General features: G+C 37.2%; 1 protein-coding gene across 1 annotated transcript in view; it reads left to right on the forward strand.

Annotated features, from left to right (window-relative positions):
• Positions 1–19: 19 nt before the first annotated feature.
• Positions 20–25,881, forward strand: part of NLN (neurolysin) — a 40,222-nt gene continuing 14,360 nt past the window's right edge. The window contains exons 1-7 of the mRNA XM_065861584.2: positions 20–163; positions 14,213–14,469; positions 16,909–17,057; positions 20,854–20,961; positions 22,433–22,535; positions 23,293–23,453; positions 24,821–24,956. Of these exons, the coding sequence (XP_065717656.1) occupies positions 132–163; positions 14,213–14,469; positions 16,909–17,057; positions 20,854–20,961; positions 22,433–22,535; positions 23,293–23,453; positions 24,821–24,956 (946 nt within the window). The 5' untranslated portion in view covers positions 20–131. The remainder of the gene's footprint in view (positions 164–14,212; positions 14,470–16,908; positions 17,058–20,853; positions 20,962–22,432; positions 22,536–23,292; positions 23,454–24,820; positions 24,957–25,881) is intronic.

Consider the following 25,881-nt stretch of genomic DNA (forward strand, 5'->3'; position numbering starts at 1 on the left):
GGGAAGGGCGTGACGAAGCGGCGACGGAAGCGGATGCACAGGGCGGCGGCGGGGGGCCGGGGGCTGTGCCCGTGACCGAAGAGAGGGCGGGGCGGCAGTTGGAATAGAGCCGGCCCTTTCTCCCTCTCCTCATGCTGGCCCTGTGCGCGGGCGCGGCTCGCAGGTAGGTGCGGAGGGGAGCGGGGCATCTCAGGGCTGGCGGCGGCAGCCGGTCTCTGGCGTGGGGGCCGCCTGACTGGAAGCGCGGAGAGCCCCGAGTCGCGCGCGGCTGATGAGGCTCCTCGTCCCTGGGGTGCCGGGCCCGGGCTGCGGGCGGGTGTCTGGGCGTGGGTCCGGGCGTGGGGCCTGTCTGACTGGCCCCCGTGCGGCCGGGCCGAGGCGGGGGCTGCGGGGCGGTTCCAAGTAGCCGGCGGGGCGGGCGGCAGGTGAGCGGCGCAGACAATAGCGCAGGAAACTTCACAGCCCGTGCGGTTTATTGCCTCAGCTCCCGGCGTGTTTCCCGCAGTCCGCCTTGCCCGAAGTAACCTCCGTTAGGTACAACTTCCAGGTGGCCTCAGTGAGCGAGGCGAGGTCTCCACCTTGTAGCTCTTGCATGGAGTATCAGACACACCGCGGGAGAAATGGGCAGGAAAACAATGGAGTGAGATTTAAAGCTGTCGCACTAGGGCTCTTCGGCAAGATGTATGTGAACTGAGACAGGTTTATGTGTTTCTGCTTCTTAAAAAGATGCGTCACTATTTCGCGTTATATGAGGGGTGGGATGTGTACAAATATGGTTTTGAAGGGTTTTTAAATGGAGAAATACTTATTTTTATCTGTAATGAATGCTAGCTCTAAGTGAAGCCAGAAAATGAAGAGTGGAAGAAGGCTTGTAGGCAGTTCTAGATGGGTGAGACAAATGGTCATCGCTGGAGAAACTGAGAGGGCAGAACAATATAAGCAAAGAACCAGATTTAATAGGAAACCTGGACACAGTAGAGAGTCAGATTATAAATATGCTGTGGTAATGGAAATGGAGATGAATTTTGAGTATAAAATGAAGAAGATGGTTACCTCTTGTGGACTTGAGAGAAATGACAGTTTTGTGCTAACTGCATAAAATGTACCATTTTTGTCCTATTTCACAGCCTTTGTTTGGGTTGAATTAGGATTGAGGGGTACTAGCAGTTAGAAAATAAGATCCAGATTTTTTTTATTTTTATAAGGCTTCTGCTGTTGTAAAATAATTGAGCAATTTTGTTGAATAAGGTGCACAACTGTTTCCTAATATGCATTTACATTCCTTTTGTGTAGTGATTTTCACTGTTCCCAGTATTTTGTGTTTACTGTCCTTGTTTGTCCTACAGATTTTTCCAATAAAAAGAAGGAAAGAAAGGAAAAGAAGCATGGAGGTTTTTTTCTTTAGAAAAAAACTAAAAGGTCTACTTTTGCTTGCAATTTGCGTTTGGAAACTAAAGATACGTCCTTAAGTAATAATAAAGAATTGGGTATTGACTTACATATTTCTTATTTCGTCACTTGTTGTAAGTACAGTGAGGAATGATCACTTCACTTTCTTAATTGTGACTTTTTTCCCCCCAGTCATCATTTGAGTGTGCCCAAAAAAATGTTTCACAAAAGAGAGTGATCTTGAATACCTAATAGTGACCACTGACCTTCAAAATTTAAGCAATTGGTCACAGAAATGTTGAACAGCAAAGATTCTCAACATCTACTTTTCCCAAGGTCATCTTAACAGAAGATAAAAATTTCAGTTTTTAGCATGTTTCAAGTATCATGCCTTACATTGAATAAAATAATTATGTTACAGGTTTGATCCTTTTGGTTAAAGTAGCCAGCTTTTGTAAGGGAGGCTTTTTCCAATTAAATACTTTTCCTGTTGGATCCTGTTGGAATGTGAAAGATTCAAATATTAATATTTAGTTCAATAAAATGCATGGAAAAAGGCAGGTGTAAGATGTAGATTAAGTGCAGCAGTCTGTTTAATTTTGAGGATATTCTTAGAAATGGAAAAAAATATCTGAATAAAGGCAGACACACTGATTCAAATAATTTCAGTGTCCTAAAATAATTACCTGAGATCCTTGAATTTTGGAGTATTTATTTGAAAAATCTGAAAAATCAGGATTTGAATAGGAAAATATATATACATGAATTCTGGAAAAACTAAAATTTATATTTAATATCTAATTTTGGATTTCCATCACTGGAAAGAAGCTCTGAACACCAGCTTTCCTCTTGATGAAGAAGTAAACCAGTAAGAAACTGGGGCTGGAAGAAAGAGGGAGGAGGAGAAATTATGCTGGAGGGCAAAGAAACAGGAAGAACTTCTATAGTCACTTCCTTATACCATGCTTATCACCGTAGTGTGTGCATATGCTTTCATTCAGCAATGGCAAGGGCCAGGACAGGACACGTGGTACATTTTCCTATTTCCCCATGCTCTGTGGACTACACAACCTCCTATGTGTACTGCAGCAGCATTTTTTTCCTGTGGTCAAAAGCAACAGCTGCTACCTTTCTAACCACAGCAGGCTACAGAAGAACAATTAGTCTATGAGACAGAGTTTACAGAATAAAATCATTCCCTGGGCTGGCTGAGACAAAAGTGTCAGGCTCAGAAGCATTTGTTGGACTAAGTTTGACCCACGGAGCACCAGCTGGACCAGACCAAGCAATGTCAAGTAATGGCTTTCGGGAACATAATTGTTCTGTCATTCTCTCTACAGGAGAAGAAATGCTTCCTTAAATGGTTTGGGTTAGTTCAGAATTCTATTATTTCTTCTACAGAAACCAGGATCGGGTACCTCAGAAAGCAAGCAAGATAGGACAAATGAACAGTACTATCTTTTTAGAACAATCTAGGAATTGAGGACTTCCCAACACAGAAACAGTTCACAGAATCACAGAATGTTAGGGATTAGAAGGGACCTCAAAAGATCATCTAGTCCAATCCCTCTGCCAAGCAGGAACACTTAAATGAGGTTACACAGGAAGGTGTGCAGGTGGGTTTTGAATGTCTCCGGAGTAGGAGACTCCACAACCACTCTGGGTGGGGAAGGAGGTAATCTCATATGATCTTGTGCAAAAACTTGTCCAGCAGTAGCCTCCTAAAACTCTTCAATCTGAGTTATGCTGGAGGTGATAGGGGTAAAATTTATCCCTGTTCATTCTCTCCTCCTTCTTCATAATTGTATAAGTCTTTGAAGTACTTCCTCTGTTGTGCTTTTTAAATTTTTTTTAAATCCAGTCTGTAGAGTACCAGTCTAGTTAATTGTTTTTTGAATGAGTCCATTCCTCACTGCAGATGATTGTTACTAATTCACTGTGACTTGGTAGAACAGGAGAAGGTTTTGGCAGGTGGCAGAACAGAAGATGAGTGTATAACTGTTGGAAGGATCAGAACTGCACATAGTATTTGTGTGCTTCATGTCGTTACAGGGTAGAATAATGAATCTTTGTGTTTTGTTCTTTCTTCTACCTCTACCAAATCCTATAGTTTCCTTCTTTTCAGCTGCTTCTTGACTCGTGTTTGGCTGTTATGTCTCCAGAGTTACTAGATTAGCTCACAGCTCATCACTGTGTATGCAAAGTCAGAAGTGCATGTCACTTCACATTTATCAAGACTGAAATTCGCTTTGTTAGTGGTATTAAATTTTACTCAGTGTTGTGATACTCTTCCACCTATTTTTGTGGTTTCCTGTAGTACAGTGCATTATAATCAGTACCTTATCATCAAGAAATTTTGTCACCTCATTAATCCAACCTGTGTAAATATGTGAAAGAATACAGAACGCAGCATGGGACCCTGTGGAGCTCCACTGGTCACCTACTTCCATTCAGAAAAATGAACAGCCATTTCTGTTTCTTTGCTAGCTTTTAACCATTTTTCCATAAGAGGATCTCCCTTCTCACTTTGCAGCACCATTGTTTCTTTAGGACCTTCTGGACAACAGTCTTTGGAAATCAAGTAGATTATGTTAACAGATCTCTGTCTATTGTTACTTCTTCAAAGAATTCCAGTAGATTTGTGAGTTCATAGAGAAGACTCTTCTTTGGTACTTATTGTAGGTACTTAGATTACGGAAGGCAAGATGAGGATGGGGGGAATTACGCTTGTCTCTGAGCAAAATATAATTGGGTGTGGGTTCACCAAACCTTCTCTGAGAATTCTGTCTTCAACAGAGACACCTTTTGTTGCTATTGTAGAGTGTTAAATGAGTGGAGTTATTTGCCATACTTTTCATGCTGAAACAATCTTTTACATAGCTGGAACCAACCTGGGAAGCACTCAGTGTTATTAAGTCACTAGTTGCTCAAAAGCCAGGACAGAAAGCAGGCTTTGCTTGGCTAATTTGTGGTGTTGAGCAGGCACACGGTGGCACAGAACGCTGTTTGGGATTTGCAAACATTGATACAAACATGACATGCTAGAATGCGCTGTCTTCCCGAGAAGAGCAATGACTTTAAATGGTGCAAGTAAGCAAGATTAGGTCATCATCTGCCACAAAGACACAGAATTTTCCAACTAACTAGGAATGACAAAGAACATTTCTCATTGCTTGGACTGTGTGAGAATGAAGATCAATGGGAAATCAAGGGATATTTCCGTGGTACAGGCTGAACTGATTAACTGCAGTTGTAAATCAAAGAACCCTTTTGTGTTTAGAAACCCTCTTCAATAGTTTTCTCTGTCCTGCAGCACCACTTCTTTTTTAGTTGAAATCAACAGACTGTTTTTCATGCATTTGCTGATTCCATTCAAGCACTGAAATATCCTTGCAGTAATAGTGTGTGGTGTTTGCACTAAATAGTATGTACTTTACCTGCTGTTTATATTGCTGACATGATAGACATATGATAGACGCTTATGTAGCAGCACCTGAGACCTAGGGCCATGAAAACAGTGTTTTTTTCCACTGTGTTTCCATAGTTCACCTGATGGTAGAAATAAACAATAAGGTAAATCTAAGTACCTCCTGCACTAAATTCAGTGTAGTATTGTCTGCATGTGAGTGTTGAAAATTCTCTCAACTTCCTTTCTAAGATCCTCCACGCATGTTGTGCTACGGTGGAGGTTTGCTGTGACACACAGTTGGTTTAAAACCTGGTTTAGCAGTCCTAGTGATTTTGGGATTTGGTTTGGGTTTGCTTGGTGGTTTAGTTTTTTGGGGGGTATTTTTGGTGGGTGATGTTTGGTTGGGTTTCTTTTTGGTTGCTTGGTTTTTAGTGTTGGTTGGTTGTTTTTTGTGTGTGTGTGGTGAGGTTTTTTTGTGGTTTTGTTTGTTTGTTTTGGGGGAGTTGTTTGTTTTTTTGCATGTTTGTGTCTACATGTTTTGTTGTTTGTTGTTATTTTTCCTAGAATCATGGATACCATAATTTTAGAGATCCAACACTGCAGAAGCAGTACCCTGACACTTCTATGTGTTCTGCTCCAGATTACTGTATGTAAATTGCCTCCCCTTATGGAAGTCAATCAGACCAGTTTCCAAATTTGTTTTGTTTAAAGACTGTTGGAGGGGAATGGGGACTGGGGGAAAAGGTAGAGTATTTAGGTTGTAACAGATTATGTATATGTATGCATTCCTACTTAAGGTCTGGATTTTCTTTTGGCTGCCAAAGAGTGCCTTTTTAAATTACTTTGCTATTGAAGTTAAATTTATCAGAGAAATCAGTAAACATTTGTTGCCAGATAGTAAGGTCATAAAAGCAACACTGAGGGTAATATATGTGTCAATAAAGATTTTAAAATGTTTATATAACTTGCAAGCTTTTTTGACTCACATTGATCCGAAGAGCTAGAAGTGTATCTATTATAGGACTGTAATCAATGTAGAGTATACAGTGAATTAAGTTGTAGAGAATTGTTTCTTCCTGAAAGAAGTAGTGGCAAAATTGAGGGTTTAGTGTTAAAAGGTGCTAGATTTTCTTATATTACTTCAAATGCAGCTGAAGAAAAAAAAACAAAAACAAAAACAAACAAACAAACAAACAAACAAAAAAAAACAAACACCAAACAACAAACAACAAAACTAAACCAACCAAACCAAAAAAACCCAATCACAACAGTTTCTAATGGCAGTTATGGAGCTTTAAATTAGGATGTGCTAAACATGCTATCTTCTTTCTGTAGTGAGATCTGTCTGTGCTGAACACAGTCATGGAACAGAGCCAAGTACTTTCCTAAGGAAAATGGCCCGGGAATTCAAGGCATGTATTCAATGTTCCATGTACTGTCAAGACCAAAATAGATGAAAGGACCGAGAAGCAAATTGTAATGAGTACTTCACAAGTGTCCAGCAGGCAAAAGTGATGACTTACATTGTGAGGCTGTAGTCTCATTCCTTTGGCTCAACTGAAATAATGCTGCCCTTTGCTTAGCTTGGAGAGATTTAACTGTACTTTGCTTGTTCTGGCTTGGACTTTTTTCTTACCCTCTCCATTCCTGTTTTTGTCTTGGGTTACTCAGTCCTTTGCTTACTTTGCTTAATTTTTGTCCTTGCTTTACTATAAAACATGCAATTACTTCTTGTCTGAAACTGTGAGTCAATAATAGAACAATGAGATATATGTAAAATTCAATCAAGAATTAAGGATCTTTAAATAATACAAAGATTGTAGCCTATTAATTTTCTGTCTTAAAATCCATCCTGAGAACACTGACTGGTTGCAATGTATCTTACATTATATTAGATGCTGCTGAATACTCATTGTAATTTGGTTGTGAAATGCTTTTCTACTTCTCCATTTAAATAAAAAGCAAAAAGTATTTCATTCCATATGATGCTTGACTGTTATAAAGCCTTGCTTAGACCATGCCTGTCTGCTATCATTTATACACATTCAATAGCATTTGAGTCTTACTTTCAGGGAAATGCAATATGTGACACAATATTCAACTATTAATTTGTCTTGAGGCAAACTGTCAGTGTTTATGTTGCTTTGGTGGGACACGTCTAGATGTTCGAGTTGTTTTTGTGTTTAATGGGACTGCCAGGTGGAGTCAGGGCGCCGAGACCCCATGAGCATTGGTTGCAGTTACCTGATGGAAGTGGTTTTCACAGGGTGCTTCCAGTGTGCAGTGCTGATTCTCCAGCAGCCTGTAAGACTAGGAAGTGTTGTTTAACTGAGACCTACTGTTTCAATAGACAGAAAGACCAAAATGGTCCTCCTGCTGTTTTTAATTGGCAGCTTTTACAAAACTTCATACAGTAAATTACTGATTGAAAAGGTTTTTAATTTTGTTTGTTGTGATTTTCAAATCTGCTCTTACTTATATCTGTAGGAATGTCCCCTGAATTATACATATGGTGCAGCAAGAAAAACTTAATTGTATTTATTTGCTATTAGAGGATTTAAAAACTAGAGGATTACTGACTAATCTGAATTTGAGACCCCTTTCTTTCTGTTTTTTTGTTTTTTTGTTTTTTTTTTTTTTTCTCTCTTCTTTTTAAAATCTTGGCTACCACTTTAACCCTGAAGTTACCTCAGACCTTATTTGGCAGACAACAGAATTTCCCACCCTATGTGAAATTGATATACTCCAATTTTTGTGTGGCTGTTTGGAACTGCCAGAGATATTAGCCAGTACAATAAACTGGTCTGTATATATGTTTCCCAGAAACACATTTATTAATACACTTTATTCTGTAAAATCGTACTTGTCATTGTAGCTAATACTGTTCAGGTGAAGAATAATTTGAAAACTGGAAGTACTGTTAAAGAGTCTTAGATGGGGTCATAGCTATCCATATGTAATCAGAGTTAAATGAGAGAGCAGGCTTAAATCTTAATGTTATAAAGTGACTTTCAGTAGTAGGAGCATATTGTGAACAAGCTTGCATATTTTTGTGTTTGTACTTTCTAAAGCTGGTATTACCTTTTGCTGCTTCTGCTTCATAGATTGTGACTTCCTTTTTTTGTTTTAATAGTGTTAATGGAACACATGCACAAAGGGTTGCTTAACGTGTTCCAGTAACAGAAAATGTTTGTAAACAAACCAGGCTTGCATAAGTCTGCCATCCAGCAAGACCTGGACGGGCTGGAGAGTTGGGCGGGGAAAAATTTAATGAAATATAACAAGGGCAAGTGTAGAGTCTTGCATCTGGGCAGGAACAACCCCAGGTTCCAGTGTAAGTTGGGGAATGACCTGTTAGAGAGCAGCGCAGGGGAAAGGGACCTGGGCGTCCTGGTGGACAGCGGGATGACCATGAGCCAGCACTGTGCCCTTGCGGGCAGGAAGGCCAATGGCATCCTTGGGTGTATTAGAAGGGGGGTGGTTAGTAGGTCAAGAGAGGTTCTCCTTCACCTCTACTCTGCCCTGGTGAGACCACACCTGGAATATTGTGTCCAGTTCTGGGCCCCTCAGTTCAAGAAGGACAGGGAACTGCTGGAGAGAGTCCAGCGCATGGCCACAAAGATGATGAAGAGAGTGGAGCATCTCCCTTATGAGGAAAGGCTGAGGGAGCTGGGTCTCTCTAGCTTGGAGGAGACTGAGGGGTGACCTCATTAATGTTTATAAATATATAAAGGATGAGTGTCATGAGAATGGAGCCAGGCTCTTCTCAGTGACAACCGGTGATAGGACAAGGGGCAATGGGTATAGACTGGAACACAGGGGGTTCCACTGAAATTTGAGAAGAAATTTCTTCACAGTGAGGGTGACAGACACTGGAACAAGCTGCCCAGGGGGGTTGTGGCTTCTCCTTCTCTGGAGACATTCAAAACCCGCCTGGACACATTCCCGTGTAACCTTATCTTGGTGTTCCTGCTCTGGCAGGAGGGTTGGACTAGATGATTTTTTGAGGTCCCTTCCGATCCCTAACATTCTGTGATTCTGTGAAGTGTTTAATATGTTTAAAATACTTACTGCACAAGTTAAAAATCAGTCTCTAAATTTAATTGTTTTGTTTCTGCAGTAGTTACATTGGCCATGGTATTGCTGTATTAGAGTATTGTAAAGGTCCTTCTCCTTTCTAAAATCAAATTTATATTTTCCAGAAGCAGCAAGTAATCAAATTGTAGATTTGATGGTAAAATAAATTACCTGGCCTTCCAGCAAAAATAGCAATTATTGCAGTCTGTAACTTAGAAGCTTTGTTTTCTTCTTAAAAATCCACTTTTAGAAGTAGCTACTAAGCTTTTAAGTTGTTATTCAACTTACACTGCTTTTGGTAGAAATTACCACTCTTACTGCTTCTAGGATTGACAGACATAATTTGTGAAAACAGCTGCTTCTATAATACTCTTTCGTCGCTGAAAGTCCAAACCAAACTTTCTGTGCCTTTCCCCCTGAACTTCTCATAGATAGATGAAGCAGTGCACAAACACATAATGTATTTCTATCTGCCCTGTATGTCATTCCACTGCTATTACTAGATGCCATAGACCTTACCCAAGAAACAGACCAGTGCAGGTTGCCAATGGAGGCCAGTTAGATATTCATAGTAACAATGCAATGTAAATAAAGGTGCTTTAGTATCGAAGGACCTCACAGGGACCGGAAAGGACAACTGGGGTGATTAAGTCTAGTCTTGTGCTATGTTAGATAACCAAGTAATATAATCCATTTTATAATCTGCTCAAGTTCCGTGTAATAAATAGAGGTTTTTTCACTTCCTGGTGCTCACTGGGCAGCAGTTTCGGCATCTGACTGCCCTCACGGTTACAAACTTATCTTAAAATTCTAGCTTGCAAGTATTTTATTTAACTTCATTCTTATGTTATTATTGTGTCTTAACATCAATAGCTCTTTTCACTTTCGGTCATTTAAATTGTATGCTTATTGACAGCAATTATATTGAGACTCTTTTGCTAGACTAAATCCAGGTGTTTCATATGTGTTTCTGACAGCAGTGCAGGCTTAGGTGTTTATTGACACTTTTGATACTTCATTTCACCAGTACAACTGTTTTGAAGTTACACATCAAGCAGATGATGGAACTCATAAGCTTAAAAAAACCCGAACAAACCAAAACCTGTCCCCCTTGCATTTTTTTAGTCCAGTTCATTTTCTACCTGTATGCTGCCCTGACTCTTTCCAAAGTATGACCCTACCAACAGTTATGCTGATGTTATTCATGGAATGGTATACAAGGCCAGAAATGAGCATCAAAGGGGGAGGAAAAGGAAAGAAGAAGAATATCTTGAGACAATACTGCTGCTGGATGTAAACCTTATCTAAACAAGCCTTGATTAAGGATATGTTTACAATTTTACACAGCACCACAGAAAACTGAGTGTATTGCTTGAAGCAGTTTGAACCAGTCAGTTCAGGCACTAGCAACAGCCTGCTCATGGCCACATGGAATGATTGCAGTATGCGCTTAACACTATTTACAGACCTGCATAGTTTATCCTTCTGTCTAATTTAAACTGAATCAGCTTCTGATTGCTCAGTCCAAGCAGTAGTTGGTTCTTCTATAATGTTGCTGCTATTTATCAAAAGCAAACCTAAAATAATAATTGTGTCTTGTTGGTTCAGTTGCTGTTTGAAGAAAGCTGTTTTCTGTTGCGTTTGGTTCCTACCATTATTAATTTGATGTGTTTTCCAGTTTATATCTGGGAAGTTAAAGTTTCCCTCAGCGATACAATTTACTGTAGTGTTTTCTCTCTAATAACATGGCAAGTGTAGATACAGAGCATTTTTGAAACAGTTGCACTATTTCAACTATAATCCTCTTCCTTGTTTCTTTGAAGTCTATTTAATCCTTAATTTTAGCATAGTTTCTTTGTTTCTTAAACAACTAAGATAAAGTTAGTAAATTATCATTTTTATTGTGGCATGATAGATGGAGTTTGGGGAATTTATTTATATTTTTATGTAGACAAAGAATATAAATTACCAAGCCATGAAAGAAATGGCCAAGATTTCACCTATGTGTATATTTTTACTTGAATGTTATTTTTTATTAATCTGTCAGTTACATTGTCCCTAAGTACAATCTGATTGACTGGTAACAAGTTAAAAACAGGTGTCTAAATGGTTATTTGAAGAGTTGCATGTAGTGATTTTTTTTAATGTGAAATGTTATGTTACAGTTTTTGAAGGCCCACCTTCATTTGGTCAGTTAGAAACACAGGTTTTTTGAGTTCGTACTGCTTGTGTTAATCTACATAAATTACTGCTTCCTTGTATCAGCAGCAGGAGTCAAGTTTATGAGCATTTAAAAACTAGGCAGTTCTGTGGTTTTGTGTCTCTAGCAGACAACTACCTGCTGGTGTTCATTGAAATCACTTATGCAGCTGTCAAATTTGTGTGGATATTCTTCAGTGTAACTTGTCAATATACCAAGAAAATCAGGTGGCATCTTTTTTTGGTATTTAAAAGTAGTGTTCTGCAGTAATAAGGGACCCTGCATTCAAGTTTGTGAAGTAAAGCCAACTTTAATTTCAGTCTGTCTAACAAGTTTAATAATTAGTGTAATCTCTTGGTGCTGTGGCTATTTTAGTGGGTTTTTTTCTAACAATATGTAGTTGGTCAGTGATGGGTCTGCGTTTTCTGCATGTCTAGGTGAAAAAAATGAATGACAGAAAGCCGTATGTTCCCTTTAAAAAATAATATCTTCTTCACATCCTGCGCTTCAGCATAGTTGTCAGATTTTATGTTGTTCAGGCTGTTGTTTTCCTTTGATTCTATTTTACTTTTATTTTGATCTTAATTTGGCGTATTTCCTGTTCTTTCTGATATTCTCCAGGGGAGGCAGAGGGACCAGAGGGGAATGGGTAGAGTTCAGAACCTTGAACCTACTTTTTGAGTAGGTTCCCCTTCAGCTCCCATGAGGTTGTACCAGAGATGCACTAGTAATGTGTTAAAAACTGGACATAGGGCACTGTAGTGGGAAGCTGTTCATGGTATAATGAAGTACTATTTAATGGATTGTAGACTCAAGGTAGAATTCAGTGATTTTGGGGAATGGAAACTAATGCATTCTGAGAATGCTAATACTTAAGGTTTTGCTTTCATGAAAGCATCTTCATTTATCATAAACTTCTAAATGTAATTCAAAGTTTTAATAGTCCAGTGGAGAAGCTACTAAGGCATTAATGTCAGAACTAAGTTGGTATCAGAGAGACAGAAGAGAGGTAGAAGGAATATTATTTATTCAGGCTTCATTTTCATAGTTACGTCATCAGCATACAGGACATGGATGTTTTTGTGTGCCACTAGAAGGGAAAAGCAAACATCTTGGCTACATTGGTATGGGAGGATTTGAAGAAACTCTGGTAACAAGAAAAAAAAAAAGTCAACATAAACTGTAGATAGAAGTGTTGTCTTTTTTTTTTTGTCTTGCATAGAAGTAATTTTGGCTATGCTATTTCTAGAGAATTCCTCTCATAGATGAGTGAAGTTAGTCTCTTAATAAAAAGTCTTGCCTTTAGAGAGGAGCCCTGCATGCAGCTCTTTTCAGTTTACTGACATTTCACTCTTCTGCTTTGATTTCCTTCAGGCTAAAATTGCCTGTCCTTTTATGCATGCTCCCTGCATTGTTTGCAAAAACCTATCTGAGCACTTACATGCATACCAGACTGGTTTTGCAGTAAAATTAATACAGGTACAATGGCTAGCATTAAGAGGAAAAGTTATATAATGTTGTCACTGCTTAATTGCAGGGTGACAATAAACCATAACAGATGCTTTGTTAACCCTCTCCCCTCCGCCCTACCCCTAGCCTTCACCTCCCCACTAAGGAAAGGTAATAGGTGGGCAAAGAGAGGCAAAGAGAGAGAGAGGAGTTGCAAGTTGGGAAAAGTTAAAAATGTTTTACTGATGCTACTAATAAAAAAAAGACAGAATAATACAAAATACACAAAACCAATCTTTTAATTCCCTGGCAAAGCTCAGCACTGCTCCAGGAGCTGCACAGCAGACACAGGTACGTCCTGGGTTGGACTCTGCAGCAGACCGCAACTGGATTCAAGGATGCAGGGTCTGTCACTAGGCCCTAGGTCACAGGGACGGCAGGCAGGGTCCTTCCCAGATGCTGGCCGTAGTCGAAGAAGAATGAGACCCTTGTGATCTCCCACTTTTTTATGAAGTATCACGTGGATTCGATGGAATACTTAGTTGGTCAGTTTTAGTCACCTGTTCAGTTCGCTCCTCTTTGCCCCTCTCAGGTGTATTCTTATCAGCGACCTTGCATTCTGTTGCTATGTCTACCAAAACATGCATCCAACTTCAGAAAAGTGCAGTTACTTAGAAGAACTTAGCTGAAAGGAAAAATTCACTAAAAGAGAAACTGGTCTTGTTTGTAACAAAACAAGGACAAACGCAAACTAGTGTTGAGTAAACATCCCCTTTAGTAGCAAGGTCTCTGTGTGTGTTCTTGTATTTCTTTAGTTATTGTTAAAAAATTTACGTGGTAATAATTACAATTTTTTTTTGTTTTTTGTTTCAAATTATGCAACCGAAATAAGGAGCCACATAGTAAGTCTCTGCCAGCCATAGATCCTCCTATGATGTTCCTGTGATTCTCTGATGCTGAACACCATAGCAAGTTTTACTTTTCTCCTAGCTAAAGCTGAAATATGGTTGTTTTATATAATCAGGATAAGTAGTACATAAATTACAGTAAACTTATGTACATCTTCTGGCAATAGAGTGAAACTGCCTATTTAATGTCCATAACAATTAAAGGAATATATTTGCAAGTGAGTAACAACTAGAAGTTTTCCTCCCATGGACAATTATGTGGCACACATCTCACATAAAGATAAAAGTATTTGTTGTAATGAACATGACCAAATGACTTTTAAAAATGTCTTGTTTTGTGCATCTTTGCAGTTCTTGTTATTCAGAATCTACAAATCATCATTTGGGGTTTTTTTCCTTATTTATAAAATGTAAATGCTGCCTGTTTTTGTAGAGTTTTATTAACTGTAATTCTTGTTTTCTTAGAAGATTGAATAGTAACTTGATCTGTCTGGTTTTATCAATACCAAAGTTTATAGCCCTTTCTCGACTTAGTCATTATTTAGATGGAAAATGTAGAAGACAGACTTCTGATTTATTTAAAATTAGACGAAGTTGATAAGGGTAATGGCAGTGTATACCTGTGTTGGAAAATCTATGGCTCTAAAAAGTACTTTGCTCTTTCTTGCTTTGAAAAATGTTCTGTAATTATTAAAGGTCTGTTGCCTTTTTTTGATGTTTACTACAAACTACCTTTTGAAGTAGAATTTTGCTATATAAAGATCATTTTTATACTTTCAGGTCCCTTGGGCCACGGCTTGTGTTGAGAATGACATTAGGAGCAGAAATTACTAGCCAGCTCAAGGCTTCTTCATACATAGCATCAGGCCGAAACCTTTTGAGATGGGACCTGTCACCAGAGCAAATTAGAACAAGAACAGAAGAACTAATCAGGAAAACAAAGCATGTGTATGACACTGTTGGGATGCTTGATACTGGAGAAGTAACACATGAAAATACTGTACGGGCCTTGGCAGATATAGAAGTCGAATATGCAGGTTAGTATATTTTTTCTGTGAGTCTTTCCACAGGGCATTCCGTCTGCACATAAGGAAACAGTGAGAAAAAATAATTGTTGCTTGCAATTCTGATCCATGCTGTTCTTGTGTAAAACATGTAGAGGCCTCTCAAGGGTCCTCTGGTCATAAACATCTTTCAGGACCTCTCAGCAATATGTCTCATGATCATCTACAAAGTTCTGCTGCTTTATTCTAGAGTCAAAAATAAGGATTAGCAGAACCGTGCTGTTGATCTCTTTGACACATCTGGAGAACTGCACTGGTCCCATGTTTTCTTTTTGTGCATGGAGCTCCAACCCAGTTAGCATTCCTTTTCCAACTGTGTACAACCACTAGGGGACAATGTGCAACAGTGTAGACTACAGGATCTGTGGTAAGCACAGCACCTTCAAACCTGATAGGCAGTGCATTTTTTTTTAGATAACACAGAATCGGAGACAAGCAAGTCAAATGCAGTAATGGAAAGGCTGATAAGCACTTAGTAGAGAAAATGTGATGGTTGAGAGTGTGGGGAATTTTTGAATGTTTTTTTTTTTTTTAAAAAAGACTGCTTTACTTGCTTGCTTTTATGTTATGGCCTGCAAGACCTTGGAGAATCCAGTGAGAGCTGTTGGTCATGCAGCCAGATCTAGATTGTTCTGAATGAATTACCAAGACATGCCAATACATGGATGGAGTTTAATGGTCAAACACAGGTCATTCAGTTAATTTGTTAACAATTGTCAGTCAGAGGAGATGGGAAAAATCAAAGTGTATCTTGTGAGGCTTTATTTTGAAAAACCTATCACATGGTGGTTGCATGACTCTCAAAAAGTAGTCACTATAATATAATATTAATTTCTTTTAAATGCTCTAAAAAATCTGCCGCAGCAACAGAGGTGCTGAGAACAGCCACCTTGGCTTGGAGCAGAATCTTCACCTAGGAGAAAAGAGAAGCCTGCAGCTCAAATTGTTGTCCTGTAATATTGGTCTGGCTTTTACATTACTTAGAATTACAGTTTAGGTACACAGAGTGAATTGACTGGAATTGATGCTAACAGAAAGACTGAGTAATCTTCATCCAAACAGCTTCCTGTCAGATTCAGTTTTAATTGCACTGATGTATTTGCTATAATTATTATAAGCCTTTTCACCAATGTATAAAACTCTCTGCTTTAAATTAAATGACAAGTAAAATCTATGTTTGATTCAGAAAATAGTGGCCACCAGCTTCTCAGCAATAGCCACTAAGACTTGTGTCTTCCAAAATGTACTTTTTATTCTCTACATGCTATTGCAGTTGTGAGTTGTATTTAAGCTTTTTAATGCTAATCTTTGAAGCTGTATGTGAAATTAGCATCACTTACCTGTGAATCAGTCCATGGCATATGGACATATTACGACAGCAAGACTTCCATTAAAACCTTAGATTTTTAAGTCCCATGTGTCCCTTTCACATATACTTGAAAGACCTACCTGAATAACTGGAACTGAAAAGTCACGGATGGCAACAGACCCTACATTTCACTTAGAAGCTGTTAAAATTCACTTCAAGATTTTGAAACATCTTGGCATGAGGACAGGAGGTGTAGGGTGGGGAAGTTTCCTATGAGCTTCAAGAAGAACTGTATGCCCCTGTTTACATTCCAAAGAAGGGCTGAGAGTATCTCATGGTTTGATAAAACAACTTCGGATTGCATAAAATTACAGAGTTTTAAATCATCCTGAAATGTTGTTACTCTAAGATGTGCTTTTGGGGAGGTCGAAGGGCATGAAATTATAATTGGTTTTGAATTAAGTTAATTCATTTCTATTTTAACACTTGTACTCAATGTTGTTATAAGATGCAATATTTCTTTAATAAGCAAGGATTTACTTAATCTCAATAGTGTATTCTAAAAAAGTAGTATTAATCAGCTTCTGATCTCTAGCATCTTCTGTGTCTGCTTTACTGTTCTTAAACACAGAAGAGAAGATGGGGATACATTGTTTACATAACAATGTAAAAATAACTTCAGGACAGATGGGCCTGTTTGAAAGATTCAGAGCTTTTTACCTCAAATGCTAACACGAGAGTATATGTGTCAGCTATGAGACAATGTCAGACTTCACTTATAGATGGTTCATCTTTTGAAAACCACGTATCATATTCATACATCTTTCAGTTGTCTTTGTAGAAGTAAGAAGGTGAGATAATTAAGCTTGGGTAATAGTTTCTGTAAAATGTTTGTTAAAATGGTGTGCAGTTTTGTCCTTTCACTTATTCAGTTTTACATTATCCTCAGTCACTTTATTTGCTTCAAGCCTGATCTGAAGTGTCAGATTGCTTTGGTTACTTGTTTCTTATGTCTTCTATAATTATCAGAAGGGGGGAAGTTCCTTATCCTTAAAGCATTTATAGTCTTCTGTGTAAGTGTTCATTGTCTTTTATTTAAACAGTGGAAAGAAGCATGTTGGATTTTCCCCAACATGTCTCACCTGACAAAGAGGTACGCTTAGCAAGTACAGAAGCTGACAAAAAGCTTTCTAATTTTGATGTGGAGATGAGCATGAGAGAAGATGTGTTTCAGAAGATTGTTTATCTGCAGGTAAACTACAATGATATCTGCATAACTTGTGGAAATGTAAATAAAATTCCAGCAGTGAAAAACTTTTTTCTAAAGTTAGCATCTGCAGAACTTTTCAAGATCCCCATCACTGTGTGTTTCCCTGTGTCTGTACCAGTTTAATCTTTCAGTGGGACACAACTGTACAAAAAGGCTGTGGTTCCACAGAAACTTAAACCAATGTAACTTGGTGTTTCTGCTCTTTTCCTCTTGTGTCTAGATGTATATATCCTTCTCTCTCCATTGCAATGGCTTTCGCTGTTGTCTAATCATATTGTCAGTTTAAATGAGCCAGTAAAACATTTTGATTAAATCAAGTTTTCATGGTCTCACTGAGGATTTAATAGCTTAGGTATATTAATTCAGTTTCTTGATCCTGCACAAGGGCAGAATTAAAATGTAGTGAGGAGAGTGAGGGCCCTCACATTCCCATGGTATTTATAATACAGTCAGTTCACTAAAAGATGAGTAAATGTGCTTGATCTCAATGACTCCTGAATGTTTTTCCTCACTTTAATGAGGACCAAACTTTTCTAAGTTAACAACTGTTTAGTCTTGATGGTGGAAAATGGGTGAGGTTCTTTTATTTAATTTAAAAGCAACAACAAACTAAACTGAAAATAATCTAGTCTCTTTCTTTTCCCGACACATTAGGGGAAAAAAATTCCTGCATAAATGTATGTTATTGAATGCGCTCCTGATCCTTTTCTTTAGGAAAGTTTTTCTTTCAGGTCTGAAATTTGGAATAAAGGTGAATTTGGTAGTGAAACCATCATTTTAGATTTTAATACTCCTAACATCTGCACATGCTGGCTAGCAGGGGCATGCTTAAGAATGTTGCTGATCTTCTCCACCCACCTGCCCTCAGGAAACTCAGCCTGATGTAAACAGCTGCTGGAGTTTTTGTTCATGATACTCTTAAGTAGATTTTGTTTCTTACTCTGCTTGAAGATTTCTTCATGGAATAAGGAATGGAATATTCTAAATTAGCACTTCTGTTGTGGAAATTGTTCATCTAAGAAGCACAGGACAATGTCCTGACCAAACCGAGGTTCAGAGATGACCACAGAGCACCCTTGATTCCTGTACCAGTGAGGGTTTATATGCTTGCTGATCTTTGAAGACCTAACAGGTCCTTCTGAATGTGTGTCATCTTTATCCTAAGCATGTCTGTAACGCAAATAAACTTCACAAAGTCTAACATTAAAACTAGCAGCTATTTAACATTGGTTTATTTGAAGCGTATGGAGAGGTGTATAGTCATCAAGTGCTGGATGAAGAACACTAATTTAGTTTTCTCCTCCTTTTCTGGGGAAAAAAAAAATCTCCTAGCTATGGAACAAGGCAGTATTCACTGCTTAAAAATGAGTGTTTGTGAATTTCCTTCTTCCGCTTAAAAATCTTTGCTGGGTTTGGGCCCAGGAGATCTTCAAGGGTGTGACAGTTCGATATGCCCAGTGGAGATGCTGGGAGATCCTCACAATGCTTAAATAACTCAGTGACTCAGTATAACAATGCCTAAATAACTCAGTAACTTTTCACAATCCTCTGTCCTTAACTACTACTGTAATAAAAGCAGTATCTTTTTATAGAGATTGGAGTACTCCGTTCTTTTTCTCAGCCTTTCTATTTTTGAGCCTTGCAGCACAGTTAGCACAATATAAGTGTTAATGTAGTGACAGTATCTGCATTTTCACCTCTATAATTTTGAACTCATGCCTTTTCTGTCACACTAGTCTTAAGTCAGAAAAAAAACCCTGGTATTGTGGGTTGTCCAGTGGAAAAACATTATGTGAAAATTCTGATTGTTACAAATATTTTTGTACTCAGTATCACAGCATTAACACTTCTAGATGTAGTGTTTGTTAGCATAAAGTCTTCACATAACTGCAGAATTTCAGAGATTATTCTTTGCCAGAAGCAGAGCAGGAAGCCCAAGTGTTGCAGGTAGTGGAGTAATAGGATTCTTTTTATCTTTGGGAAGTATTCTATGTGTATTGCCTTATGCATTTATCACAGATGGGGATGGAGATGTAAAGTTTTCACTTGGAAAGTACAGAGAACCTAATTTTATTCACTTACTTTTCTCACAAAAGGAGATTTCTGCCCCTTACATCCTTTTATTTAAAAAAAAAAAAAAAAAAAAAAGAAGGGGCGTGGGGAGGAAGGGTTAACAGCTGAGTGCTGCAAAAAGACCATACCTGTGGTGAGGGGTACACCATACAATCACATGGCTCAATAATCATTGACTCTAGGTTCCTGGTGACCTGTGGTAGTTAGAGTAGTCATGAGTCTATGGATTCTTTTAAAAATTACTTGTAAACAAATAATATTTAAAAGAAAAAATATTCTTCATTCATCATATGACAGTATTGGTAACCTATGTTAAATCTACCTATTGCTTTAGAAAAGTTATTTTATCACAAAGTGATTGCTGTGATTTTTTTTCACTGATCTTAAAAATTCTTGCGTGTAGACTATTGGTATATTGCGTAAGAGTTCTGGAGACAATTATGCTTAGCAGTCCTGCTGTAGCTTAATGCTGCTGGGACTTGTGGCTTTTTGCAGAAGAAAAGCAAAGCTAAACCATTTTAAGATATTTAAGGGTTCTAAAATCCAATCTCCTGATTTTCTCTTTTAATCATAGATGCAGGGCACTAGCCCTGATGGGAGTAGACATTGTTTGTGTTTTCATGTGGATAATTTTTAAATTACAGTCAGGAAATATCTCTATTTCAGAGTTTTTATTAGTTATTTTGTCTTCTAATTTAACTAGCTTCCTGTCTCCTTTGTGTTAAAGGAAGACAGGTAATTTGCACTGAGAGGTCATTAGTTGACAACTGTACACTGTTGTGTAACTCTTTGGTAAAGTTTGCATGTTTCAACATCCTTACTTTTCTGATGTGCTGTTCAAGAATTAGTTTTATGTAAGTAAGCTGACGAGAAGGTTGTTAAGACAAGTCAGAGCTAATTCCAATTGCTTAATATTTGAAGGTGAACTAAAATAGATTATATCCCTTTTAACAAGGACTGTAAGTTACTACCTTTTTAAATATTCACTTTTAGATGAAAGAAGATAAAATTAGAATGCATACAACATTATTTTCAATTTAGGATAAAGTGGCAATTTTCTGAATTAAACAGGCATGCTGTAGTCAATTTGAATGAAGACCCTCACAGGACTGATCCATGTTCTGCTACAACCAGTGTCTTGTCTCTTAATATTGATTGCTTTACAAAATGACCATTCAAGAATCGTCATAAAAGCATAACCAGACATAGAAATAGTATTTTATTTGTTGTCACTGGCTGATTTGTTCTGAAGAGATGATGTTTATGCTCAAATTTTATGTCACCTGATAACTTTCTTTGACACATTTGATATTTTGGTTTGGTTTTTTTTTTTAATTCCTCTAACTTTTGAGGTACAGTGTTACCTTACAGCACTGATTTTCTTCAAGGATGTGTAAGAAAGGTATCTATATATAAAAAGTGTAATTGCACTGTACTGTAAAGTAAAACAGCTTGTTATTATGACAGCACATAAGTATGCTGAGATACTTGGTAAAAGAAAATTACTTTAAAACCATACTACATCAATATAAGAATACTGTTGTATTAGGTAACTGTTTCTGGAAAGTTCTTCACACTGAAATCTGGGCTATTCCTTTTTTACTGTGGTGGTTTTCTGAAGAACAATTCTATTCAGACCCTTCTAATGCTTGGCATGTTTCTAATACCACATTGTAAATTTAATTATTCTATACTGTCATTTCAGCAATCCTACAATCTTGAAAATGTAAAACCTGAAACAAAGCGATATCTAGAGAAATCAGTTCAAGTTGGAAAAAGAAACGGACTCCATCTTCCTAAAGAAGTGCAGAACGTAAATATGGACTATTAGTTTATTAAGCAAAGATGGCAAACGGTTGAAAAGACGAAATTATGATTGCATAGCTGTACTAAGCATATATTTGAATATTTTGCTTTTGGATCTGCTTAATTACTGTTAATTAACTGTTCTTAGTTCCAGACCCATCCTTTAAACTTCAGTCACCTAAAGGTTTATAAGTTAATCTGTTAGACACTTGTGGTACTCAGTGGATAAAGGTGGTATAATACACATTACCTCTCTTTGCCTTCCAGAGTAAAAGAAGCCTGTCTGGAGCAGTTTTGTTATGTAATCTGATTACAGAGGATGCCTAAATGAGATAGATTCCTAGCCAAAGGATTTCTCAGAAATGTTATTTTATAGTTGAAGCTTCAGAAATATGTGATTGTTACAACGACACACCTATTTGAATTTCAATTATTAACGCATTGTGAAATGTGTCCAAGATTTTAGCATTTTGACTAAAATAACTTGCATTAGCTTAAAGGGAGCATAAGCTGCACTGAAAATTTGGGGCCCATTAAGGGAAGATTTACTCGAACATATAAAAGCACTCGACTCTTCTAAAAATCACAAAGTAAAATTGTCAGCATCTCAGATCTGACAATTCTGACTGATGTTGTGTGACAATCTTGATTTATGACTCTTGAATAGACTTTACCCTTTGTAGAAAACAATCATTTTTAACGCACATCCCTCAGTTAGTGGTAACAGTTTCATGTGTATTTGCATTGCTTAAGGGCAAGTGATGCCTCTAAAGGAATTTCGAAATACTTTATAGGGAGACAATAGCCGAATTACATTTAAAGTAAAACTTGACTAATGATACTCTCTGCCAAATTTTATATTTGCTGTGTATTCTTTTCCTGGCAACTGCTGTGTTTGTGTGAACTTGACAGTAAGGGGTAGAGACATGCTATGAGATACAGTAGAAAATGTTTCACACAGGTGAATACTGAGATATTAAAAAAAGGTTTCAGAATAGGCTTGTCTTGTGTAAGTATTCTTTTCTTTTTGTCATACCTGTACAGTTCCAAAGAAGTATTTTTCAATAGGTTGCATGTGTTTTTACTCCCCAATTCTCATTAATTTTAGTGGATTTTTTGCTCTTAAAGTTGTAATTTAGGCTTTTCAAATAAAAAGGAAATAATGGTATGTCAGCACATAATGCTGTTCAGAGACGGTGGGTTCATTGGCAACAACGTTGCTGAGGACCAAAGGAAAGCAAGCAGAGGCTGAGAGAGTGTAAAGTATAATGTGTTAGATTTGTTACATATGTGTTACATGTGTAAAGTGTAGTTAGTTTATGGTGTTAACTACAGTGTGTGAATTGCTCAATGCTGCCATGTGCCATCGGCTAGTAGAGAGCCTAGGTGGAAAAAGGGAAATACTGTTCATGTGGTGGATAGTAATTGACAAATTTGATATTTATTTTTCCACTAAGTTCAGTTTATACCCAATACAGGAAATAAAGATGATGAAGAAAAAAATGAGTGAGCTGTGTATAGACTTTAACAAAAACCTGAATGAGGAAAACACCTTTCTTACATTTTCTAAGGAAGAACTTGGTGAGTGGTATGCTTGCTCTTTCTATTTCTCCAACCTTCCACTTTTACTGAAGCAATCCTTTTTTGGCCCAGTGAATGATGGTTAGATCAAGTGAAATTCCGACTGTTTTCCAGCCTTCTCTATTTCCTTTTTAATCCTTCTCTAAAGTTATCTTAGAATTATCCTTTGCAGGTGTTTATGATTTCTTCATAAATTTGTGCTCCATAAAGTGTTTGTCTTGCATCAAGTTAGCATATACTTTTTTTTTTCTTCCCATAACTGTACTCTTCTCTGCTCCTTTTCTGAGTTCTCTATCATCAGGTAATCCCCTGTTTATTATTGATATATTAATTGCAATTATACAAAAAAAATTTCTGTCCAAAAATATATTTTAGCTACTCCAATCATTTAAACTGATCTAGAGATTTTGTGTGACAGAGAATTTGGGAATTCATTATCTGAAGGCCGTGTGCCTTCAGATGAAATGTGCTTTAGTAACACCAGAGGGTCTTTTTAATCTCATATTCATCTCGTATTTTTATCTCGTAACCTTACATATATTTCTCTTTTGCTCAAAAATGTTTCCAATTTTTACTGTGCTTGATTGAAAAGGTTTTAGCAAATAGTTGTAAAAAGAGGGGTTAGATTTCTGTGGATTTCTGATGTCAAATTAGATGGCAGCCAAAAAAAAAAAAAAAAGCAAAGCAACAGTCTTCCAAGAAGGAAGGGTGAGTAGGTAATTCTGGTAAAAATTTTTTATTAAATTGTGTTCTCTAGAAGGCCTTCCTGATGACTTTATTAAGAGCTTAGAGAAGACTGAGGAAGAAAAATATAAAATTACTTTGAAGTATCCCCACTATTATCCTGTCATGAAGAAGTGCTGCATTTCAGAAACCAGGAGAAAAATGGAGTTTGCTTTTAACTCAAGATGCAAAGAGGTATGTCATATATTGACTGTTCTATAGGGTAATGACAGTTGGAAAATGGAGGTAGACATTTAAATGTTAGATTTGAGTTCTGTATCTTGTCAAGTACTATGAAGTCAAAAAATCTCAGTGTGATCTTTAACAGTTCTTTGCTCCAGTTTATTCTAATGTCTAAAGACCTTCAAAGTTAAAGATCCACATTTGTGTGTGTACATATCTTAAAGTTTCAGCGGTGCTGTTAATGGAAGTAGGATTTTGATCTTTGTCAAATTTCCTTATAGTGTTCCTCAGCTGCTTATTGGCTCCTTTCTCCCAGAGAAGAATACCTGATTGTAGCTTCTGCATTACTTTGGGATTCTTCAGAATGAGAGAGTTTATTTACGTGCACACTTTAATTATGAAATACGGGTGATTAAGTGTGAAATTAATGCATTGCATATTGATAAGAATTTTAATTAGATGTTAAAAACACATGATTTTTCTAAAAGTTTCATTTAATTATGTGAAGAATAGGTGGAAACACAGCTTATTAAAAGAAATAGTTTCACAAGTAAGTTGTTTGATACTGATGAGATCAGGCACCTAGACAGGTACAAAAAATAATGAAAATTATAGAAGGGATAGAATAAGTGTCATTCAGGCAGCTGTACCAAGGATTCATTAGAGAACAATGGCAGAGTTGAGCTTTTGTACTTGAAGTGCTGAGAAATGTGAAGAGTACAATATAACATTAAACAGCACCAAGAACTGAACACTGTGCAAGTCAGCAGAGTTAAAGGGATTTCCTGTTAAAACTGTGGGACAAACTTTGAACCTTGTCCCTGAGAAATCTCACTCTTTCAGAACTGGAGGTAAATGCAGTTAAATTTTCAGCTTTTCAAGGATCCTCCACCAAATTTAAATTTAGGTCAGGGCCTGGGGGTTTTGTGCTTCGGATCTCTTTCTTTGACTGCTGTTGTCAAAGCAGCAAAAAAGAGGGAAATTTGCAAACAATCATTGAATAACAAGCATTTAAGCCTGCTGTCAGCCATCTCCCTCTTATCTTTCATATTAAAATGGTTGACTGTTGGAAAGAATTTATTTCCTTTGTCAGAGATTTGTTATTATCCTAAAATGAAATGGTACATCTTTTGATTAATTAAAGCAGATAAATTTTAATAGGGAGAGTGATGACTTAGATTAGAAAACTGGCTATCTGCAACTACATGCTGTGACAAAAACTATTAGAAGAATCTAGGTAAACTTATGTTGCTCTATATCATGGCATTTAATTTTAAATGTTTGCTCTTTCTTATTATTACAGCTATTATTCATATAGTTGTTACAATAACATGTGGTATCTGGTTTCACTTTACAAATTAGCGTCTTTTCTTTTTCAGGAGAACACAAAAATCCTTCAGCAGTTGCTTCCACTAAGGGCAAAAGTAGCAGAGCTTCTTGGTTATAATACACATGCCAACTTTGTCCTGGAGGTAAACACTGCAAAGAGCACAGATAATGTAACAGCATTCTTAGGTTTGTTCTTATTTATAAACAATACTTTTGTGTGTCAACATGACCCCTCAGCTAATATAAATGTAAATACATAATTGGTTTACAGTGTCCGTTGTGTTTAGATAGAAGAGAATTGTCTGTTGCCTCTGTGTTGCCTCTGTTCTGGCATATATACATATATAGATATATATGTATCTATATATAGATATATAGATACATATATATATATATATATATATATAATTTTTTTTTTTAGCCCATAACTGTACAAAGGCAATTGCTCCAGAACAGGGAAGCACAAGACAAAAATTTGAAAAAAAACTGCTTTGTGACAGCAAATGTAGACAAGTGGTTATGCCTTTCTCTGCCCCAAAATAAAATTATCCTAATTTAGAACCAGAATAATATGTGCAGCCTAAGCAATTTTATTAGTTCAAGATAAAATCACTGTTGAAGATTTTCATTACCTGAGGTTAACTGCAGGTTTTGTATATCAGTAGCCTTAGCATCTTTTTCTGATACAACTACAATGAAAGATTACAGTATATGATGATGCAACTTCTATGAGCTGAATTAAAAAATTGAATCTGGAATGATAGATCTAATTTGGAATTCAAAAGCCATCTAATGGAATTCAATCTGAAAACAGAGATCTTAAACTTTAAACTGAATAGTTTATCGATTTGTAGTTATCCTGTTGACCTCAGTAGACCCATTCTTGTGTGTAGAGTTAACCTCTACTTACTGGAATTATGTAGTTCCACAGCATAGTATGTGTTCCTTTATTAATGTCACCTGACAACACTTAGGATTGTATATTGATATAAGTAAACCCCCCACATAATTTAGTACAGCAATACAGTCTGGTGATAGTGGGTTTTTTGTGTTCATATATCAATAAAGAGGTTCAAATGCTCCTTTTCTTTCACCTGTAATTCTGTTACAT

This window comes from Patagioenas fasciata, chromosome Z (genome assembly GCF_037038585.1).
Source record: "Patagioenas fasciata isolate bPatFas1 chromosome Z, bPatFas1.hap1, whole genome shotgun sequence".
NCBI classification, from domain to species: domain Eukaryota; kingdom Metazoa; phylum Chordata; class Aves; order Columbiformes; family Columbidae; genus Patagioenas; species Patagioenas fasciata.